The 17,709-nt window shown below is 44.2% G+C and overlaps 1 protein-coding gene across 1 annotated transcript in view; it reads left to right on the top strand.

Annotated features, from left to right (window-relative positions):
• The first annotated feature begins 8,648 nt into the window (after positions 1–8,648).
• SMOC1 (SPARC related modular calcium binding 1) overlaps positions 8,649–17,709 on the top strand; it is a 125,545-nt gene continuing 116,484 nt past the window's right edge. Inside the window, exon 1 of the mRNA XM_062495374.1 lies at positions 8,649–8,753. Coding sequence (XP_062351358.1) covers positions 8,649–8,753 — 105 coding nt within the window. The remainder of the gene's footprint in view (positions 8,754–17,709) is intronic.

Here is a 17,709-nt window from a genome sequence, read left to right as displayed (position 1 = left end):
TTTTTCCAGGTCTCCTTTCATCCACTTTACCCACCCCCATACAGCAAGCAACACCTGCAAAGTAAACAGGCTGTTGGTTATGAGACACATGGACAACACAAGTCAACTTAAACATCTGCAAAGGAGGGGGTGAGGGGGAAACCCAGGCGTTCCTATCCCTACAACCTTGTTTCTCAGGGTCCCTGACTACACTTTCCTGTGCACCATAAATAACTCTGCAATTACATTAATTGGTTGCATATTTGTTGACACAGGGGTAGACAAGGGTAGGCTATGGTGGGAGGATTTCTTGCTTTCAGTGCAATTTTATACTACTTTTTTCAGATGTGCTTTAATCCCCACTCTCCCTCCCCCCATTATTTAGAGTTCTCATGTCTTTCGGAATAACTTTATAAGCCTGTGTGTGGGAGGGGGGAGCAGGAAAAAAAGAGCGTTAAAATTAATTTGATGGCACCCATGCACGCACATCTGTTCTGCTGTGTTTCCCTAGCAAGTTCTATCAATCAAAAGGAAAAGGTTGGTATGTATCACAGTGGGATATTTCAAAAAGCTGGATGCAAGCAATTGTGTGCTGGAAAGTTTTATTCTGCGCTGAGTTTCTGACAGGAATCAAAAGATCAAAATAGTGTGCATGTATATCTCTATTTTATTTTACATCTCCCATTTTTTAAAAGAAGGTAGTGAAATTAATAGAGCAATAGACTTAACTACCAAAATTCCAGTCTCGGTATCTTTTGTTCTGTTGTTTGTTGTGCATGTTCTGAAGCCCAAACCTGGGATCACATGTAAGAGCCTGACAGTGCTGCAAGCACTTTTCTATCTGTGCTTCTATTTTATATCATTACAGGAACACATGCTAGTTACCCTGTGTGGTTCTGGGTTCAAACCACCATCTGAGAGCACTTGGTATGCGGTACTTCACTGAGTCTCTCCTTCCAGTGCCTCCTTGACTTGCTTTTTTTTGCTAGTAGTAATCAGAGTTGCAGTGAGATAGTTCATGGCATGTTCTGTTTCATCTTTTCTCCTTTCTTCTCTTCTTAGCCGCTGTCCCAGCTGAGAAGTAGGGATTGGGATGACACCATAGAGCGCTGGCAGTCTGCCTCTTCAAACACACTGAACACTTTCTGTTAGAAACCACCTTCGTTGTTTCTTGTTCTGTCTGCTGGGCTGTTCCATGTGCTGTTACAACATTGTCTTGTCTCAGCAGTGAAGCCCTTTCATTTAGTGATGGATAAAATAGCCTGGACTTAGAGTACAGCTTGACTCAGCCTGTAAGCATTCAGCACTGGTCAGTGACAAAGCACAAAATCTTGATGTATAAAAACACATTCTTTTCATATAGAAGCAACAGGACAAAACCTAAGAATGTGTTTTTAAAACATTTTGAGGTGAACTGTCTCCTTTTGTGCAAAATTCTTTGCAAACTTGGCCATATGAGCAGAGAGGTTCAGGATACAGTCTATTTTCACCAGTTTGCCTCAGACCCTGTGAGTACTAGCCCGGAGTCAGCAGGAGGACCACGTTCTTTTCTAGAAGTGGGTGTGTCGCACTGTGATGTGTGATGGTGCTGACCCACTTCTGCCCTTGCGCCACCACTGAGTGGTAATGCAACGCTATAGTTTTCAATAGCAGTGTGCTCCTACAATGAGAAGAGAAATAGGTGACGCTACTATATGGCATTCAAATGAGTGCATTTCAGACCAAGGTCCCTTCATCAGCAGCACTGGAGAGAAGAAACCCAAGCTCTTTGACACTTTTGTTGTCTGTTGGGGGTAACGGGACCTAGCAAAACATGTCTAATACTTCTTTACCCTTGCTCAAGAAGGGGAAATAAGGCACAGAGAGGAGTTTTCCACCGGCTTTAGGGGCTTTCAGCCAAGCTGAGAACAAACCCTGGGACCCTAGTATCTTGTCAGGTTTCTGGAAAACAGCTGCTCTTTTTCGGAGCTGATTCTTGCCTGTCTTCATACAGGAATCTCTGTGTGTGTCTCTGTTATCTGTTGAGCTGAGAGTAGGGGATTTCTGCAAAATACACTCCAGTGTAGATTCCCATCGCTTTCAGTATGGATCTCCCACGGTCCTGTCTGCCCTTCCGTCTCATTCCTTGCCCCCATTTTCTAGGCAGCAATGTTGGAGTCTATCCTCTTGACTAAGCTGTTGCACTTTAATTTTCAACAGGCCCCTATTGCTCTTGCACCTTGTGTGTGGTCTTTGAAGGTTATGTGGCTCGGCAGCTGGGAATAGTGAGTGGGTGGGCAATTTAAAACAGAAAAGACTCTGTATCAGCACAGGGCTGAGGTTTGAACTCTGCTCAGCTTTGGATACGTGTAGCTGGTTCTCAGGGCTGTGATTTAAGTGCTGTTTAGCGGGTGTCAGTGTGAAACTTAAATCAGTGTTAAGAAACTGGTAGGGAAGAAAAAACAAACTTTGCCTGTCTGATAACGAGTGTTACTCTTGGCCCTGATGAAAAATTGTGAGATCAGGCATCTTAGAATGCATTCTGCTGTTCTGTCACCATTTCGCCTCCACAACTAAGAAGACAAAGAGTGTCTAATTTGATGTCAGGGTTTCTTTGCTGGAGTATATTTCCAAGCTGTTTCATGCCATTTAGAACACAAATCTGATTCTGAGATTCCTGAAGATATGGACTGTTGAAGGAGAGAGGTAGATGAGGGGGGTGCCAACCTGTGAGACAAAATACTTTATTGCATTCATCTGAGCGTTTCTGTGAGGCAAGGCAAATGTGCTCAAGCAACAAAATATAGCCCCAACATCATTGTTGAGCTCACAGGGCCTGGTCCTCAGTCACTTCCTTCTCCTTTTTGTTGTTGTCTATGCTGGTGGAGGATCACATGGAGGGGAGGTCAGGCAAGAGATCCTGCCTTCCATGAGCCCTGACCTGATTCCCACACACACTCTTCTTTTGCACTTCTGATGGTGAGCCCACTCTGCATGGGCAGAGAGTTCTCATGTATGGGGGGTTCACCAGTTGCTCTCATTTGCATTTGCAGCCCAGTAACCAGTTTTTGAGTACCAAGTCCTCAAAATTTCAGTGCAGAGGTAGTTTTTTCCCCACCCACTTTCCATCTATCCCACCCAGGTAGACAGGATGATCAGAAAGAATCCTTGCCTTGATAAGATTGATAAATGAAGTTGGAACAGATCTCCTCTTTTCTGGAGTCCATATGGAGTCCAACCCAACTTCAAACTCATAGCTGACAAAAAAAATTGGCAAGTCCTTAGGTATTTTTAAAGATTCTAAAGGTTAAAGATATGGTCGATTGGCATTCTGTTTAGAGCCTGGAGTGATGTTATATTTGCTTTACAGAATTCAAAGGAGTGCACAATTAACATTAGAAATCTATTAGATAGATATTTGGAAGAGTCATTCAGTTTTCCAGGGCCACATATATACCCATCATTCACCACCACTGCAGTGGGGCTCATATTGATTATTAGCATTATACCCTATAATTTGCAAAACACAAGTAAGAGTAAAAAGGCCAAAAAATGAGAATATGCTTGTTTCCAAAGAGCTGGCAGATTAGACTAACAGCAGCTATGTCACTGTAGTGGTTTCACCCTTAAAAAATAGGTATGTGCTGAAGTACCATGAAAAACATACTGAAGATCAAATTAAGATTACTGCCTCTTTACTACATCTTGCACTTTACTTCATTCCTTTCTTTTTGATTTTATTTTGTTCTGTTTTCATAATAATACTGGTGTATGGCCAACAGTCTCTTCCCACGATGAAATAATACAGGTGCATGAAGGTATGACTGGATATTACGATCAGATGGATGGGCACTAGTGAGAGGTGAGGGTCTGGCAGTGTTGGGAACTAATCAGGACTACTAGCAGCTCTTTGGGAAACCAAAGTAAGTGCAGCCAGGACAACATAATTTAACATACTTTATAGAGAAAAAGTCTGAACAGAATTTCTATATGAAGTATAATGGCAGACTCTAAATGGATTTCATGGGAAAAGGCTTGAAATCCTGTAATATTTTTGACAAAGCTTTTTGTTCAAGTATAAGTGAATACTCTACAAAGAGCTTCCAGGATGAAAAGCCCAATAGGACACTTATTTTTTACTAACAGGGTTTCTGTTTCATTCAAGCCTATATATACATACATATAATTAGCTCCCATAAGAAGCTGAGAGTCTCTTTTTTTTGACATTATCCAGCAAATACACCCCAAAACATGCTGAACACCCCAAACCAATATGTCTCTGCTTCTTAACAAGTGTGAATACTTTGCACTCAGCAGTAACTGACTACTATGCCATCATGGGAAGAGGTTGTTTGCCATATACCAGTATTATTATGAAAACAAAAAGAAGAAAGGAATGCAGTAAAGTGTAAAATTTAGTAAAAAGCTGTGTTGATAGTGGTGATGACACTGTAAAATTGCTGTACGCTGTGATTTGAATCTTTTAGAACCCAATGATTTCTGATTTCCACCCTCATAATCAATGACTCAAACTTACTCCTCCCTACACTCCCCTTATTCTACCTGTGCCTGGGAAGCTGGGGAAATTGTATTCCACCTCCTTTGAGGCTGACTGAACAGAATCTCTCTTCATGTGGCTGCTAATCTTAACTTCATAGGGTCATGAATGTGCTCAGCTGTGGCTTTTCAGTCTTTACTCTGGACTGCCCTAAACTTGCCTCTAGATGGAGATTTGCCGGTGTCAGCATAGTAGAAAAGGTTCTGCTACTGCAGGTTCTCAGTAATTAAGACCTGGCAGCAATGAATAATTCTCTGATTAAAATAATCCAAATGATTTCAATAGGCAAAAAGTTACAAAAAGACTAAACAAAAAAAAAAAAGGGGAAAAAAAAATCAACAAAAAAAGCTCTAAATTCTGCGTTGTTATAACCCACAAAAACAAATCTTGCAGCAAATTTTCCATGTTCTTCTTTACCTGTTTTTAAAATTGTGACAACAAGTGACATCTATTCTCTGTTGAATGTTGAATAATCATTTCTACTAAATACGTACAAGGGGGGCTTTGTGCCCTAATGGAAGCTGTGGCAAATAAATCCCCTGATGGTTCTGAGTGCCAGTACTGTTTAAAAGAGGACAGTGATCCTCTGAAACTTGTTTAGGACAAGACAAGTAGAAGCAGAAGCAAATAATCAAAGCAATCAAACAGTTCTCCCTGAACAGTTGACAAGACCACCAATATACACGTCCTGTGCCATGAGTTTGCGGTGATACACGTGATATGCAAGCACCATAGCAACAAGATATTTATCATCAACACAGACGGGCCCAGGTTGGGGGTAAGTCTTCAGAGGTGCAAGTCGTAGGCTGCGTCTCATGTACACAACAAGCCCCAGCGGCACCAGCTTCAGTGCTACCTTACCAGCATTGCATAGCTGGATTCATTATGGCTGAGCTCATGTCTTCCTCTGAAGGATCCATGTGCTGGGCCTGGTATACAAATGCCTGGACATGAAGAACAACTTCTCTTCCAGTTGTGTGTCCCTCTCTCTTTGTGGTTTTCAGTTACAGACTCTGGGGCAAGTTCTTCGCTAGTGAGACATCACTGATTGAAGTGGCACAGTGACAGCAGTATTTGGCACTCTGAGCGTTGGCAGGGTTTTTCAGAAGAGTTCAAGTGAAAAGATTAGGTGCCCAATTCCTCTTATGTTTGGTCAATAGCCTTCTCTTGGCTCATCAACATCTCTGTGATGCCACTGATGCCCAGTGCAGGCACTTCCTACTTGCCAGCAACTTGAGAGAAACAATAAATTCAATGGCCCAAAGCTATCTGTTTCTGTAGTGTATTCTATTTACCTAGATTTTTTCTTTGATGATGACACACCAGTAAAGTGCACCTATACCAACTAGATACCAGGCCCAGTGTGCCAAAGAGTTAAGCACACATTTTCAACGGTGCAAGTGACCCCTGGAAAAGACCCATGTATTTTCTCTCTTAATCATGTCTTTAAACTTGGAGCTTGGATGTCCCTCTAGCCTCCTGAATAGTGACTTGTTGAGATTTTTGGTCTTGGAACAGCTCAGTAAAATTTAGTGGTGATACATAGGCCAGGCTATGAAGTCTCTTCTGCACTAAGGCAGTTACTATCCACAAGGGAAATATTTCTCCCTACAGAGAAATACCTGGTGATGGCTGGGAGTACGTGTAGGAAGGTTATGAACAGCTTTGACCAGGAAGGTGTCAAAGGTTTCTGTTACTGGGAATTTCTGACCTTCTCTGGAACTTCTACATGGTGATAAGACGCAGCTGGTGTTGGAGCCTCACAGGCATTGCTAGGTAGGTTTCCAGTGTAGCTTGTGTTCTCTTTTAGGGAGTAAGAAAACAATTACTTTTTCATGGTGGTAACAAACATTAATTTAGCATAGAGATCCTGATATGCTCGTGTTTGTATGTGAAAACACCAAAGAAAGGCATTCATGTTTAAAGTACAAGTGATGAAGAACACATGAAGGCAAAACACAAAATAGGACAGATGCAAAAATCCCCCTACGAAACTGGAGAGCAGAATGCAGACAAGCGTAATATTGTTATCTGGACTGGAATTTAATCAAGACTTAAGTATGAGGCGAGGTGGTGGGATCACTGCCTCAACAAAACTGTGCTAGATTCTGCCTGTCTTTTCACAGATTCAGGTGTGCACTGGTCTAACTTGCTCAACCTCAACCAAGCTGATCCTGATATCCACAAGGACACTCATATTCAGATTTCCCAGCTCTTCCCCTGCTCTTCCCTTCAAGTTCTCTCAGCTTGAGTCATGTGGAATGGCATTTGTTCAGGTGTGGATCAGAGAGACTTTGAAATGGAAAATCAGAGGATACCACAGGCCATACTGGAGAAGAGCTGGCAAAGCTTAGAACCAGGCTGGCAGAGTGGTGAGGGTTAGGACTAAGGTAGGCTTGTATGGGTTTGGAGTCCCAGAGAAATCTGTAAGCCAAGAATAATGAATACTGGCAGAGCTCCATGTGAGTAACGAATGGCTTATCCTGTCTAGGCTAATGACAAAATGCTACATATTGGCATTTTTTTTTTTTTTTTTTAGGAAAAGAAAGATTAAAGCAACCGCTATACCTAACCACTCTGCTTTGCTCTGATAAGATGCCAGAATTACATGACTTCTACAGTGTAACAAGGTTCTTTGTGTGGGCGTAGCAGCCCCTCCCCATACCTAGCGGATACACTCTAGGGAATTTTTACAAGTGCGATTATTGCCTCTTGTAAGGTCACCGAGTAAAGAAAGTTAATACATTGTGTGAAAAAATGTAACATTTTGTGTGTTCCCATAAATGCACCACAAAACAGTCCTACCTAAAGGTTATTATCACTGTTACATGCACAGCCATGACCTCCCATGCAGAGGTCATATTACTCTGCAGTATGTTGGGCCTCTGCCCCACCCTCCATCAAACTCAAGATGGTAATTTGAAAATTAAGGACTTCATGTAAAAGCAAGCCAGTCTAGTTCACAAGACACCTCCACTGCTCAGTTCCTCTGTCAGGTAGGGGGCTTGGCATTACTCAGCGTTTCCAAGGCTCAAGGTCTACAGCTTGCTGCCACTACAGTGTCACGGTACTGCTCCCTCTTTAGTCTCTACATGCCTGTAGAGACTGGGCCCTGCTGGTAGATGAATCTCCATTTCCCCCTCTTCTCCTGCTTCTGCGCCACAGCTGCACTAACTCATCTGTTGTACGACGATGCTCACTTTCTACCCAAACTTCCCATTACTTAGTACCGGCTGCTTGGACCAACTGGGACCCACGGGGGTCTCTAAGGGCTTGTCATCTCGAGAGGTACCAATCTTGGACTTGGGATATTTTTCCAGGTGCAAGACATGTATTGCCAAAGACCCACAACACATCACCTGCGTGAGATCTGGAAGATTTGCTGTGCAATGGGCTCTGGGGCTCCTTCTGCAGCTGGGAAGATCTTCAGGGAGAGGCAGACTCTGTGGTTGTGGGTCAGCCATGCCCCGAGCCTCGGCATGGAGGTGACAGGAGGATCTGCACTCCCGAGACACGAGCTCGCTCCCACAGCAGCCTTGGCCCCAGAGCGCAGGACCAAACGAACAGGGCTTGCGGACCATGAGGTGATTTCCCGTGCCCAATTTACTTTCTGGCTACTCGGTCCCTCCCGCACGGCTCAGCTGTCACTGTTCCCGCCCGGGGCTGGGGCCGGGTATGCCCAGCACGGCTTTGGGGCGGGCGGCGCAGTCCGACAGCAGGCGGGGAGTGACGGCCGTATCCCGCGGCCCTGCCGGGGCTGCCCGGCACCCGCGAACACGTCCGGCCGCCGGGATCCCCCAGGTGCCGCCGGGATCCCCCAGGTGCCGCGAGCCCGGGGACGCCGCCCGCCCCGCGCCCTCCGCCGCGCCGCCCGCGGCCAACCTGCGCCGCCCGCCCGGTGGCGGGGGCCGGGCGAGACGCGGCGCGGCCCCGCCATTGGCAGCGGCCCGCGGCGGCCGCACGGCGATAGGCGCACGGCGCGGTCAGTGCCGGCCGGCCCCGCCCCGCCGCGGCTTTATAACGGGCATCCCCATGGCCGAGGCGGGGAACCTGCTGCGGCGGCATCGGCACCGCCGCATCGCCCCGGACAGCCGCCTCCGGTGGCCGCAGAGCCGCGCCGCCCCGAGGGACGATGATGCCGCGGGCCTGGCGCAGCGCGGGGGCTCGCCCGTTCCTGCTGGCGCTGCTGCTGGTGCATCTGCCGCCGGGTCGCAGCCACCGAGCCGCGGGGCCCCGGGTAAGTGAGCTGCCGCCCCGGCGCGGCAGGTTGCAGCGCCCTGCCCCGGCCCTCCGCCCCTGTCAGCGCCGCAGGTGGAGCCCCGGCCGCCGGGAGCGCCCCCGGCCCCGCTCCCCGCAAGGGCCTCCCCCGCTCGCTTGTTGAAAGCCGGGTATCGGCTGCGTGCGGGAAGGTCATACACCGGTATTAACTTGTAGGTTTTTATTGCAGAAGAATACGGGGGGCGGGGGGGGAAGGTTGGCAGGCTGTGTTTTTATATTGCTCGACTTGCATTTAATGTAGCCCCTGTTCTCAGCACATAGCTTTAGGACTTTTCTCTTTTTTTATGCTCCCGAGCAGGGATTAAACGAATCCTTGCAATAAAGCTAGATGCCTTCAGCCCAGGCTTCTCCCTGTAGGAGTCTAGCTCTGTTTTTTTTTTTTTTTTTTTTAATCTGACAATGTTTGACTCTTACTGGGCCTTTTCATTTCACTTACAAAACTATTACATTGCCCTGGGGGAGAACCCAACATTTTTCTAAATATGGTTCTCCCAGTGAGTGAGTGTTACCACTGCAGCACCACTACAGAGTAGCGTGAGAGTTTTCAGTTGAAAAGCTGCAAAACAGTAGCTGCTCTTCAGCCAATGCTGCCATGAAAGCGCAGCTCTGGGGAAGTGGAAAAAACTTACCTCTGTGTAGTCGTGTTGGATACACTGGCCATGTGCATTCTTGACCCAGCTGTCTAAAATGCTAGAAGTATAGTTCCTAATTAATTTAGGCCATAGTTAGGCAAGACCAGGAGTCTTTGAAATCCCTACTTGGCCGAAGTGTAGCAACAAGGGGCTTTAGTGAAACGTTCTTTTTTTTTTTTTTCAAATGGAAGTGTTGTTTGACTATGATGGCTATTAAATGCTTCTCAGAGCCACGGAAAGCATACTACTGGCTGCACTGATGTTGTTGTGTTCAGCTGTGCTGTGTAGCCTCTTTTATGGCCAGATGTGGAACAGCAACTGTTAGTTCTGATCTCACTGCTTCTAAGTCAGAACTGGTGTGTGCCATAAATTACTGAGACCTGCTTTAAAGGATCAGGAAACACAGGGGGGCTTATGCATATATCTTTATTACCTGATATCAAGCAGAAACCTCAAAATCAGTGCAATTGCAAATAGAGAGGAACTTTAAAAGTGATAAGTAAGAGTCTGGCTGGATGACTAGGGTCTTCATCAGCACCAGCATCAAACTGCTTTAATAAAGTGCAATTGAAACAACAAAATAAAAAAAAAATCCTGATGGTAGTGCATGATTGTACAATGACCCTGTATACCAAACAGTTTTCATATATGCCATTTTTTATACTGTACTTTACAAGGCAATTTAATTGCTCCCTGTGCTGTGTTGTCTTGGAGTGGGAGCTACTTCAGGAGACTGGAAAGCCAGATACAAAGGACTACTGATTTACTTTTTTGCTTGAAGTAAGTAAACTGACTTTGCTGTTTCTTCCTTCCTGTCTGGGGAGAATATCAGCTATGAACACAAACATGTGTAGCTATGTTGAAATATGTGCCTTGAATTTAAACTTAGTGTTTTAATTTATGAGCTCTTAAGTGGAAAGCTGTATATTGCCAGGATGTCTTAGTCATGAAATCTGCCTTTTTGCCCCTCAAAGCATCATGATCAAGTGCATGTGAAGGTGAGAAGTTTGGTTTGCTTGGTTGCAACCAGTTTGATTGATACAAGCCCCTGAGCTTCGTCTCTTGCAGTGATTAGACATTGCCACTAAAATTGTTATTAGTATAAATGTGGCGTACTTTAGGTTCTAATAAGAACAAAAATACTCTATTATTAATTTATTAAATAATGGCTACCATGTATGTATTTCTTATGGGACTTGTGATCAACAGTGTGTTTCTGTCAGGAAGTTTCCCTGGCCACATGTCAGTGTTGCAGTTCAGGGGAACTGATCTTGTAGGTGTTTAATTGCTAAGCATGATACCTGCTTTTCTGCACTCTTTTCTGTATGATAAGCACTAGAACTACAGTATTTGCAAGCTGAAATTCTTTTAAAGGTGAACAACAGTTTTTAGTCCTACTCAGTGAATTCAAATGACCAGCAATAATGCTTGAATCAAGTTCTAGATCTTCCTTCTTGAATTTTTCTTGCTACAGTAGTATTCTAAGATAGGCAGCCGATATTGTTACTAAATACATGAGCGGAAGAGAATGGCTTGGTATTGTTTGCAGTAAATGTTGAAAAACTAGAGGTATTGAAGAGAAATAGGTGTATCTACACCCCCTGTGCCAATAAGGGATGAAGCTTTCAGATTAAGTGAGTTCAGGATAATTACTTGAATACCAAGGTAAATTAAAAGTGCAGCTAGTACCTACAGGTCTGTTGAGGAACTTCTGGCTCTCAAAAGATGTGTGAAGCTTGCTGTTTCTTGTTACAGTGAAACTATGAGCAGTGATGTGAATTCCTGAGGCTTGGTGTCAGTGACTTGTAGGAAACATCTGGCTCTTGCATATGTGCTGTTGCCCAATGACCGTTAATAACAACCGTCCCAAGTGAAGCTCCATAGGAAGTCTAATATCTTGTCCTGGAAATAACTTGGAAGCCCAAGGTTGCAGTGTGACTCGTTTCCTCCCTTGACAGACTCTGTGTAACACAGCAGAAGTTTTACTAGTCACCTGGTCATTCTACTTTTGTAGCTCAAAAGAGCATGGTGGGCCTATACTTGAAAAATGTCTATTTGAAGGATGCTACCTTCTGGAAAAAGATAGTCAGGCTTTATTTTCTATTCGTCTTATCTTCCTGTGTGCCTCTTTATCTCTGCTGGCATGAAATCTGGGGTGTGTGACAAGCCAAGTGTTGCTGTTTCCCCCCCTCTTGAACCCAAAGTGAGAGACGGGAAGCTTGACCAGGCTAGCTCTTGCATCTCCCACTGTGTGGTGCATTTGAGTAGAATTCTTTTATTACATAGACTGTGCCACTGAGCTTTATTTTCTTCGATCCGGACAGTTAAGTGTGGCCTTTGTTTTTTTCTAGTTCAGAGATAGATCTGTGTTGGCCCTCTGCTTTCTGAATATAACACCTGATCATTGTGACAGTAATGATGAATACTAGCCTAGAGAAATGTTGGGTGCTTGCAGAAGGCACACAATGTGACTGCAGTAGTCAAAAGCTGTCCTACGAATGGGCTTGGATTTCTGCAGGACTGGGTACCTGCACCCCTCCATTGACTTCAGAGGACTAAAAGATGATAGGAGGGAAGTACAGGGTAGCTCACTATAACATTCTTCCTAGTTTCTTGCATGGAAACATGTTGGTTGGAGATGGGGGAGGACCTTGCAGTTCAGTGCTGTTGCAAAGGAAGGTAGTAAATAGTCAAACTGTGAAGCTACCAACAGATTCCAGTGAATAAATTGGAGTACCACAGAGCATTGGGAATTTCCTGCTGCAGTTGGCTACTAGCTACAATACCAAATATGAATCTTGGTAAAAAGTGGTGGAAAGGCTCATGCAGCTTTATTCTCCGCTCTGGGAGGAGGAAGCAGCATTGCAGCTTATGCAGAAGTGGCACAAGGAGTGTGTTCTGCTCTCTGTTTGCTGCAGCCCCACAGGAAGAGTTCTGCAAAGTAGGTGTCTTTATGCATACCAGTATTAGGGAGCCTGTGTTGTGTATGGTGGGAAGGAGTTACAAAAGCACATGTAATAAGAATATAAGGTAGAGGGCTTCATACACAGGTGGTCTAGAACAGAAGAATGAACATTAGGATAGGTTTTCAATGACTGAATTTTGTTTCTTGTTTGACCTCAATCACCACCCTGCATTGCAATGTCTGCACTAGTAACTAGTGACTGAAGCACTTTAATGCTTTTAGATTTCTTTACCATTGGAGTGATTCAATTAATGAAGAAACAAGTAGCCAAAGGCCAGTTTTTAGAAAAGAGACAAGACAGATTTGTTGTGCTATGACAGACACCCTCTTTTGGTTGGGTGAAGGATGTTTTTTACCCAAGGGAAACTCTAATTATATATGGAGCTATATTGCTTATTTCTCCTTCTTGGTCCTGTTTAGACCTTTAATGTGAGATGAATTCTTTTATATTTAGTAAAGAAACTGCTCTGACTTGTGTTTTTTAAACAGTATACAACTGTGTTGAAGAACAGGATTAATTCTTGTGTGGTGAAGTATTAAAACATTATGTTCTTATTGGAGCAGCAGGACCTGTTCTAAATAGAAAAACGTTGTAGGATTTTACTTGCTTTGTATAGTCTTAGAGTTGGTGTTTTAACTGCCTGAGTTTCAAAGTTGGCTACAAGAGTATTTCCACTCATGTTAATGAGCTGTGCTGTCAATGAAAGATTTCTGGCCAGCAGAAGATTAGGTACAGAAAAAGAAATTGCTCATGTATTTTTGCTGATGGTGGCAGCAAGCGCTGTAGTTGGTGGAACACCTACAATGATAACCTCTTGGACTAGTTTTCTAGTTTCTAGCTCTGGTGCGCTAAGGTAATCTTCACAATGCAGCGCAGATGCTCTCTTGGCTTCTTTCATTTCCAGATGGCCTGAAGCAAGATGACTGTAAACTCATTTCAGTAGTGTAGTAGCTCTGAAATATTAATACTGCTATTTAAATATCTTAGATGTTCTTATCCTGCCATCTCAAACTAATTGCGACATTACTATGTCAAAAAAACCCCAAACAAACAAAACCCCATTAGTCTCTTACTTGGCTGGTGAATCCCCAGTTCTTCTGGTGCTGGCGCATCTGACAGTGCAGTTAAGTGTTACACAATAAGCTTTATGCTAACATTAAAAGCTAAACATGGAAGCAACACAGGTGGAACTAAAGCTGATCCCTGAAGACTGCTGTGCTGTCATACTTAAACATCCTGTGTGATAGTGTGGTGGCTTTCTGTCAGAGTCCCCTGGCAGCTGCCACAGGGTCTCTGGTACTGATGCACCATCCAGGCCCTTTGTGGCACAGCAGACCTTGAGCTGAGCTTGGTCTGCAGTGGGAGTAGTTAACTGCTTTGGTCCTCAAGTGACACTCTGACAGAGTAGCAGCTCTTGTGTCTTGAACTATGAAGCTTACAAGTGTAATTACTGTCATTGCACTGGTAGGACTCTAAGCTTCCTATGCTCATTTGTGAGGAGCTCTTGTTTGTGAATCTCTTGATGTAACAGGCAAGGCTGCCATTGCTGTGGGTGAATCCATTCCACGCTGGAGCTTTCTGGATAAGGTGGGAGGTCAGTGTGAGATGTTTGCTTATGAAGAGAAATTACCAGGATGTGATGGGAGTGGTATGCATCTCACTGCCTCTTTTGACTGGCTCACATGAGCAGTCACAACATTTGTTCAGCAGCTTATATGTGAACCATGTGAGGATTTCTGTATGTGGTGACTTTACTTCTTGGAGGTATGAGGAAGAAGTATTCTGGCACTAAAACCCTGATTGAGAATGCAACTCTATGCGTGGTTTTTTTGTGTTTTTTTTTTTTTTTTTTTTTTTTTTGTTTTTTGTTTTTTTTTTTTTTTGTGTTGAGGGGAGGAGGCATTGTAGCTTTGAGAGAGTAACAACAGGAAAACATAGCTAGTCACACCAGGGTGTAAAGTTTTATTCAGGACAGTGAAAACCACCCACCATACAAAAGAGTTCTTTGTATACAGCCTCATGCAGGCTATCAGCAGCTCTTCAGCCTGAGACCAGCTTGCCCAGGATAAGGCCTTACCTTGAAACCAGCTTTTTGTCTCCTATCCTGGATTATTTTTTTCTCTTCATTAACGTAGGTATGCAATTCAGCCTCCTGTGGGATGCTGAAGTAACAATATAGATAACGTTAGCAATATTCATGGGTTTTAGAAGGGTCATCTGCTTGTTTGCTGAGGAAAACATTGCCTCATATAGTGGGCCTGCCCTCTGACCAATGCTGTTTCTTGAAAACTTGAGGTGACAAATATGGTTGTTACGGTTTTGTACAATAACTGGTCCAAGGGAACCCTTTGCTGTCTGAGTAGAAGGCCTTCATGCTGAAAGTGCAGCCCCTGCAGTGTCATGGGTGACGATGGAGCAAACCGGCTTTGGTGTACGAAGGGATTCACTCTAGCCTGTATGACACTTTCAGGGTACTCCAAGACTGCCCTGAGCCTGACTGGATGATGCCAAGGCATCAGCAGCTGCCTGGAGTAACACCCTTGGTTGGAAGGCTGTTCTGTCTACCTCAATGGAGATATTCAAGAACCGTCTCAATGCAGTCCTGTGCCATGTGCTCTAAGATGACCCTGCTTGAGCAGAGAGGTGGGACCAGATGACCACTGTGGTCCCTTCCAACCTGGCCCACTCTGTATTTGTCAGATGTTTCTGTTGTGTGTCAGTCCTTGGAGCGGTGGCCTAGATGGTCCCGTAAGCTTCCAGCTGCCTGGACTGTCAAACTCTTTGCTGGTGGTCTCCCAACTGTAGCCTGCTCAGAAGGATATGCCTGTAGGTTGGATTTGTGCATTTTTGCCTCCCACTGGCTTGTGGCTGGGCCAGCTGCTTTTGAAGGTCCACTGACAGAGGTTTTCATTTGGAGTGGCATGTAGCTATGCAGTGGGCAAGTGAGTGGTAGGTGTGAAATGAGAACAAACTTAAGTACTTCCCCTCAAGGCCTGTGCCTAGAGATAGGAAAATAACACTAGTTACTCCAGTAACAGAGGCTGCATCATTAAGGGTTGGCTCAGGGTTTTGGCAAGTAGAGTCTGGCAGCAAAGCCTAGACAAGCAACCCACCAGTGCTGCTGGCAGACTCTTGATGCAGGTGGAGGAAGTCATACAGAAACTGGTGTGTGTAGGCAGATAACTTGCTCTGCCATGGGTGCCTAGGCTCCCCTCTTGTGCTGGAGCTGTGTTGCCTCTGGATGAAGTAAATGAATGAATGTGAGCAGGGCATCGTACCTGAATAACTGCCACAGAGGACCATATTGCTCACTGCTTGACCATAGACCCAGAACATTTGCCAGGGTTCTGTAAACTGGGTTGCCTTGCCCCATACACTTAGATTTGAATTGGCTAAGGGGAAGGAAGCAGAATGTTTGTGTGCAACTTTCCTTCTGTGCAAGGCATAGACTATTGAGATTCTGTTCTATGGACCTGTTGTGATTGGCTCTGTAGGCTGCATGGCAGCCTGACATTAAATTTGATTCACTGCTATAAGAGCATTGGCCTAATGTAATTTTTCTCTATTCTGAGTCTCGTGACAAATGTAATTTTACCCTGTTCAGAGTGGAGGAAGTGTGCTCTTTCTGTGCCACTGAGGTGTTGATTAGAGCTGGGGTTGAGGAGGGTCACAAAAGTGAGGGCTTTCTCATGGAAGAGCCTCTGATAGAAAGACTCATAGTAAGTGGAATGGAAGGTGTGTAAAGATAAGAAAGATGGGAAAGTAGAACAGATGAAATAACTTCTTTTCAAAGGTTTTTCTTGGCCACTGGTCCAGTTAATGATAGTTGGAATCATATCCAGAGGGAAGTGCTGATCCTCAAATAGGGAGTAGAGGTTCCAAACACTTAGTGGGCAGATTCTGTTTCAGAGTTTCTCTTGGCCACCAGTCCTCTGTTACCATTACTTGGGTCACAGACTAGAAGGAATGTGGAAAATGTCCATCAGTGTTCTCTTCCCTGTTCCATGACTGAGAACTGTCACTTGAATTGCACAGGGAAGCCATATTTTGTGTTCTGATGAACAAAGTCCACTAACTCAGCTGCTATACGTACTCTTGTGATGCATGGAGTAGTGCTTGTTCTATAATTTCATGGAGTCCAGAATAGTTGATTAACAGCTTTTTCTTTGGTTATGTAGAGAACCCAAAATATAAGATCATATGATCCTTCAGTTGTAATTCTAGTACTTTAGGGCTTGAAGCTCCAACAGAGTTAAACAATCCAATTCAGCCTTAATGCAAAGGTAACTGTCCCAGGTTCTGTGGTTGTTGTGGGTTGCACAAGAAGCAGTGTGACCATATAGGCTATGGAGGGTGAGTGAACTGGGAATCAAACAGATAAGGAAGCATCCTTGGGTGAAAACACCTGGCAGAGGTAGTGGTATCCTTTAATGTCCAGATGTACGCTATCTCTAGATCTTGCTTCTGTGTGTGCCATATACATGCTAGTCAGGAACATATAGTATGGTAGTCTTTTGTTGCAGCATAGACTCCCTTGAGTAGTATGAAGATTAAAGAACCTATTCTAGCTGGGACATCAAACCACTTCCCATTTCTTTGAAGCAGATTTATATGCGTTCTACACTTAGGCTTAAACAAATACATGGTGGAACTAGGTGCAAGTTAAGAACTAAAAAGCCAGAAGCTCTTGGGTGTAATTTCGAAGTGGAGGATATTAAATGAGTTGGAGTTTGTGGATACTAGCCAGATAAAGGGGTTTCTGTCTGAGCCAAGAAGCTGCTTCTGATTTGGGTCTAGTTACCATACAGAATGGTGGTAACTCTTTTTGGCTTCTGCCTGGAGTTTTGCATTTAGCTTATTCCTTTGCCCTTAAAAGTAAGCAGACAAGTGGTGCAAAAGTAGATAAACTGTGTGCAAAATTAGCTTTTAAAAATATGTATACATCTGGAGCACTAGAGGATTATCAACTCCAAACGTAGGGAAGTGTCAGTTTCAATGTGTGTGTATGTCTCAGGCTTAGTAGAAGTAAATTACTTTTAACATAGAAATCTGAGACTGGTATGTGTAAAATGTGCAGGGGTGTTAATTCAGTAATATTTTTGCTCCACAGTTCTAGAGATTAGTTGACTTTTTTCTCTTTCTGTGTCTTAACCTCAAAATATGTAAATCTAGAAGAACTTGATCCACCTTTTAAAATTAAAAACAATACTGGTATCTACAGCCAAGGCTTTGGTGTTCTATCAGGTAAGGGATGGGGTATAAGTGCTGCCATTATCTTCCTGCTGTTATAGTAAACTGTAGGCAATTGTGTTCTCAG

This window comes from Cinclus cinclus, chromosome 6 (genome assembly GCF_963662255.1).
Source record: "Cinclus cinclus chromosome 6, bCinCin1.1, whole genome shotgun sequence".
In the NCBI taxonomy this organism is placed as follows: Eukaryota; Metazoa; Chordata; class Aves; order Passeriformes; family Cinclidae; genus Cinclus; species Cinclus cinclus.
This window is presented reverse-complemented; position numbering and strand designations above follow the sequence as displayed.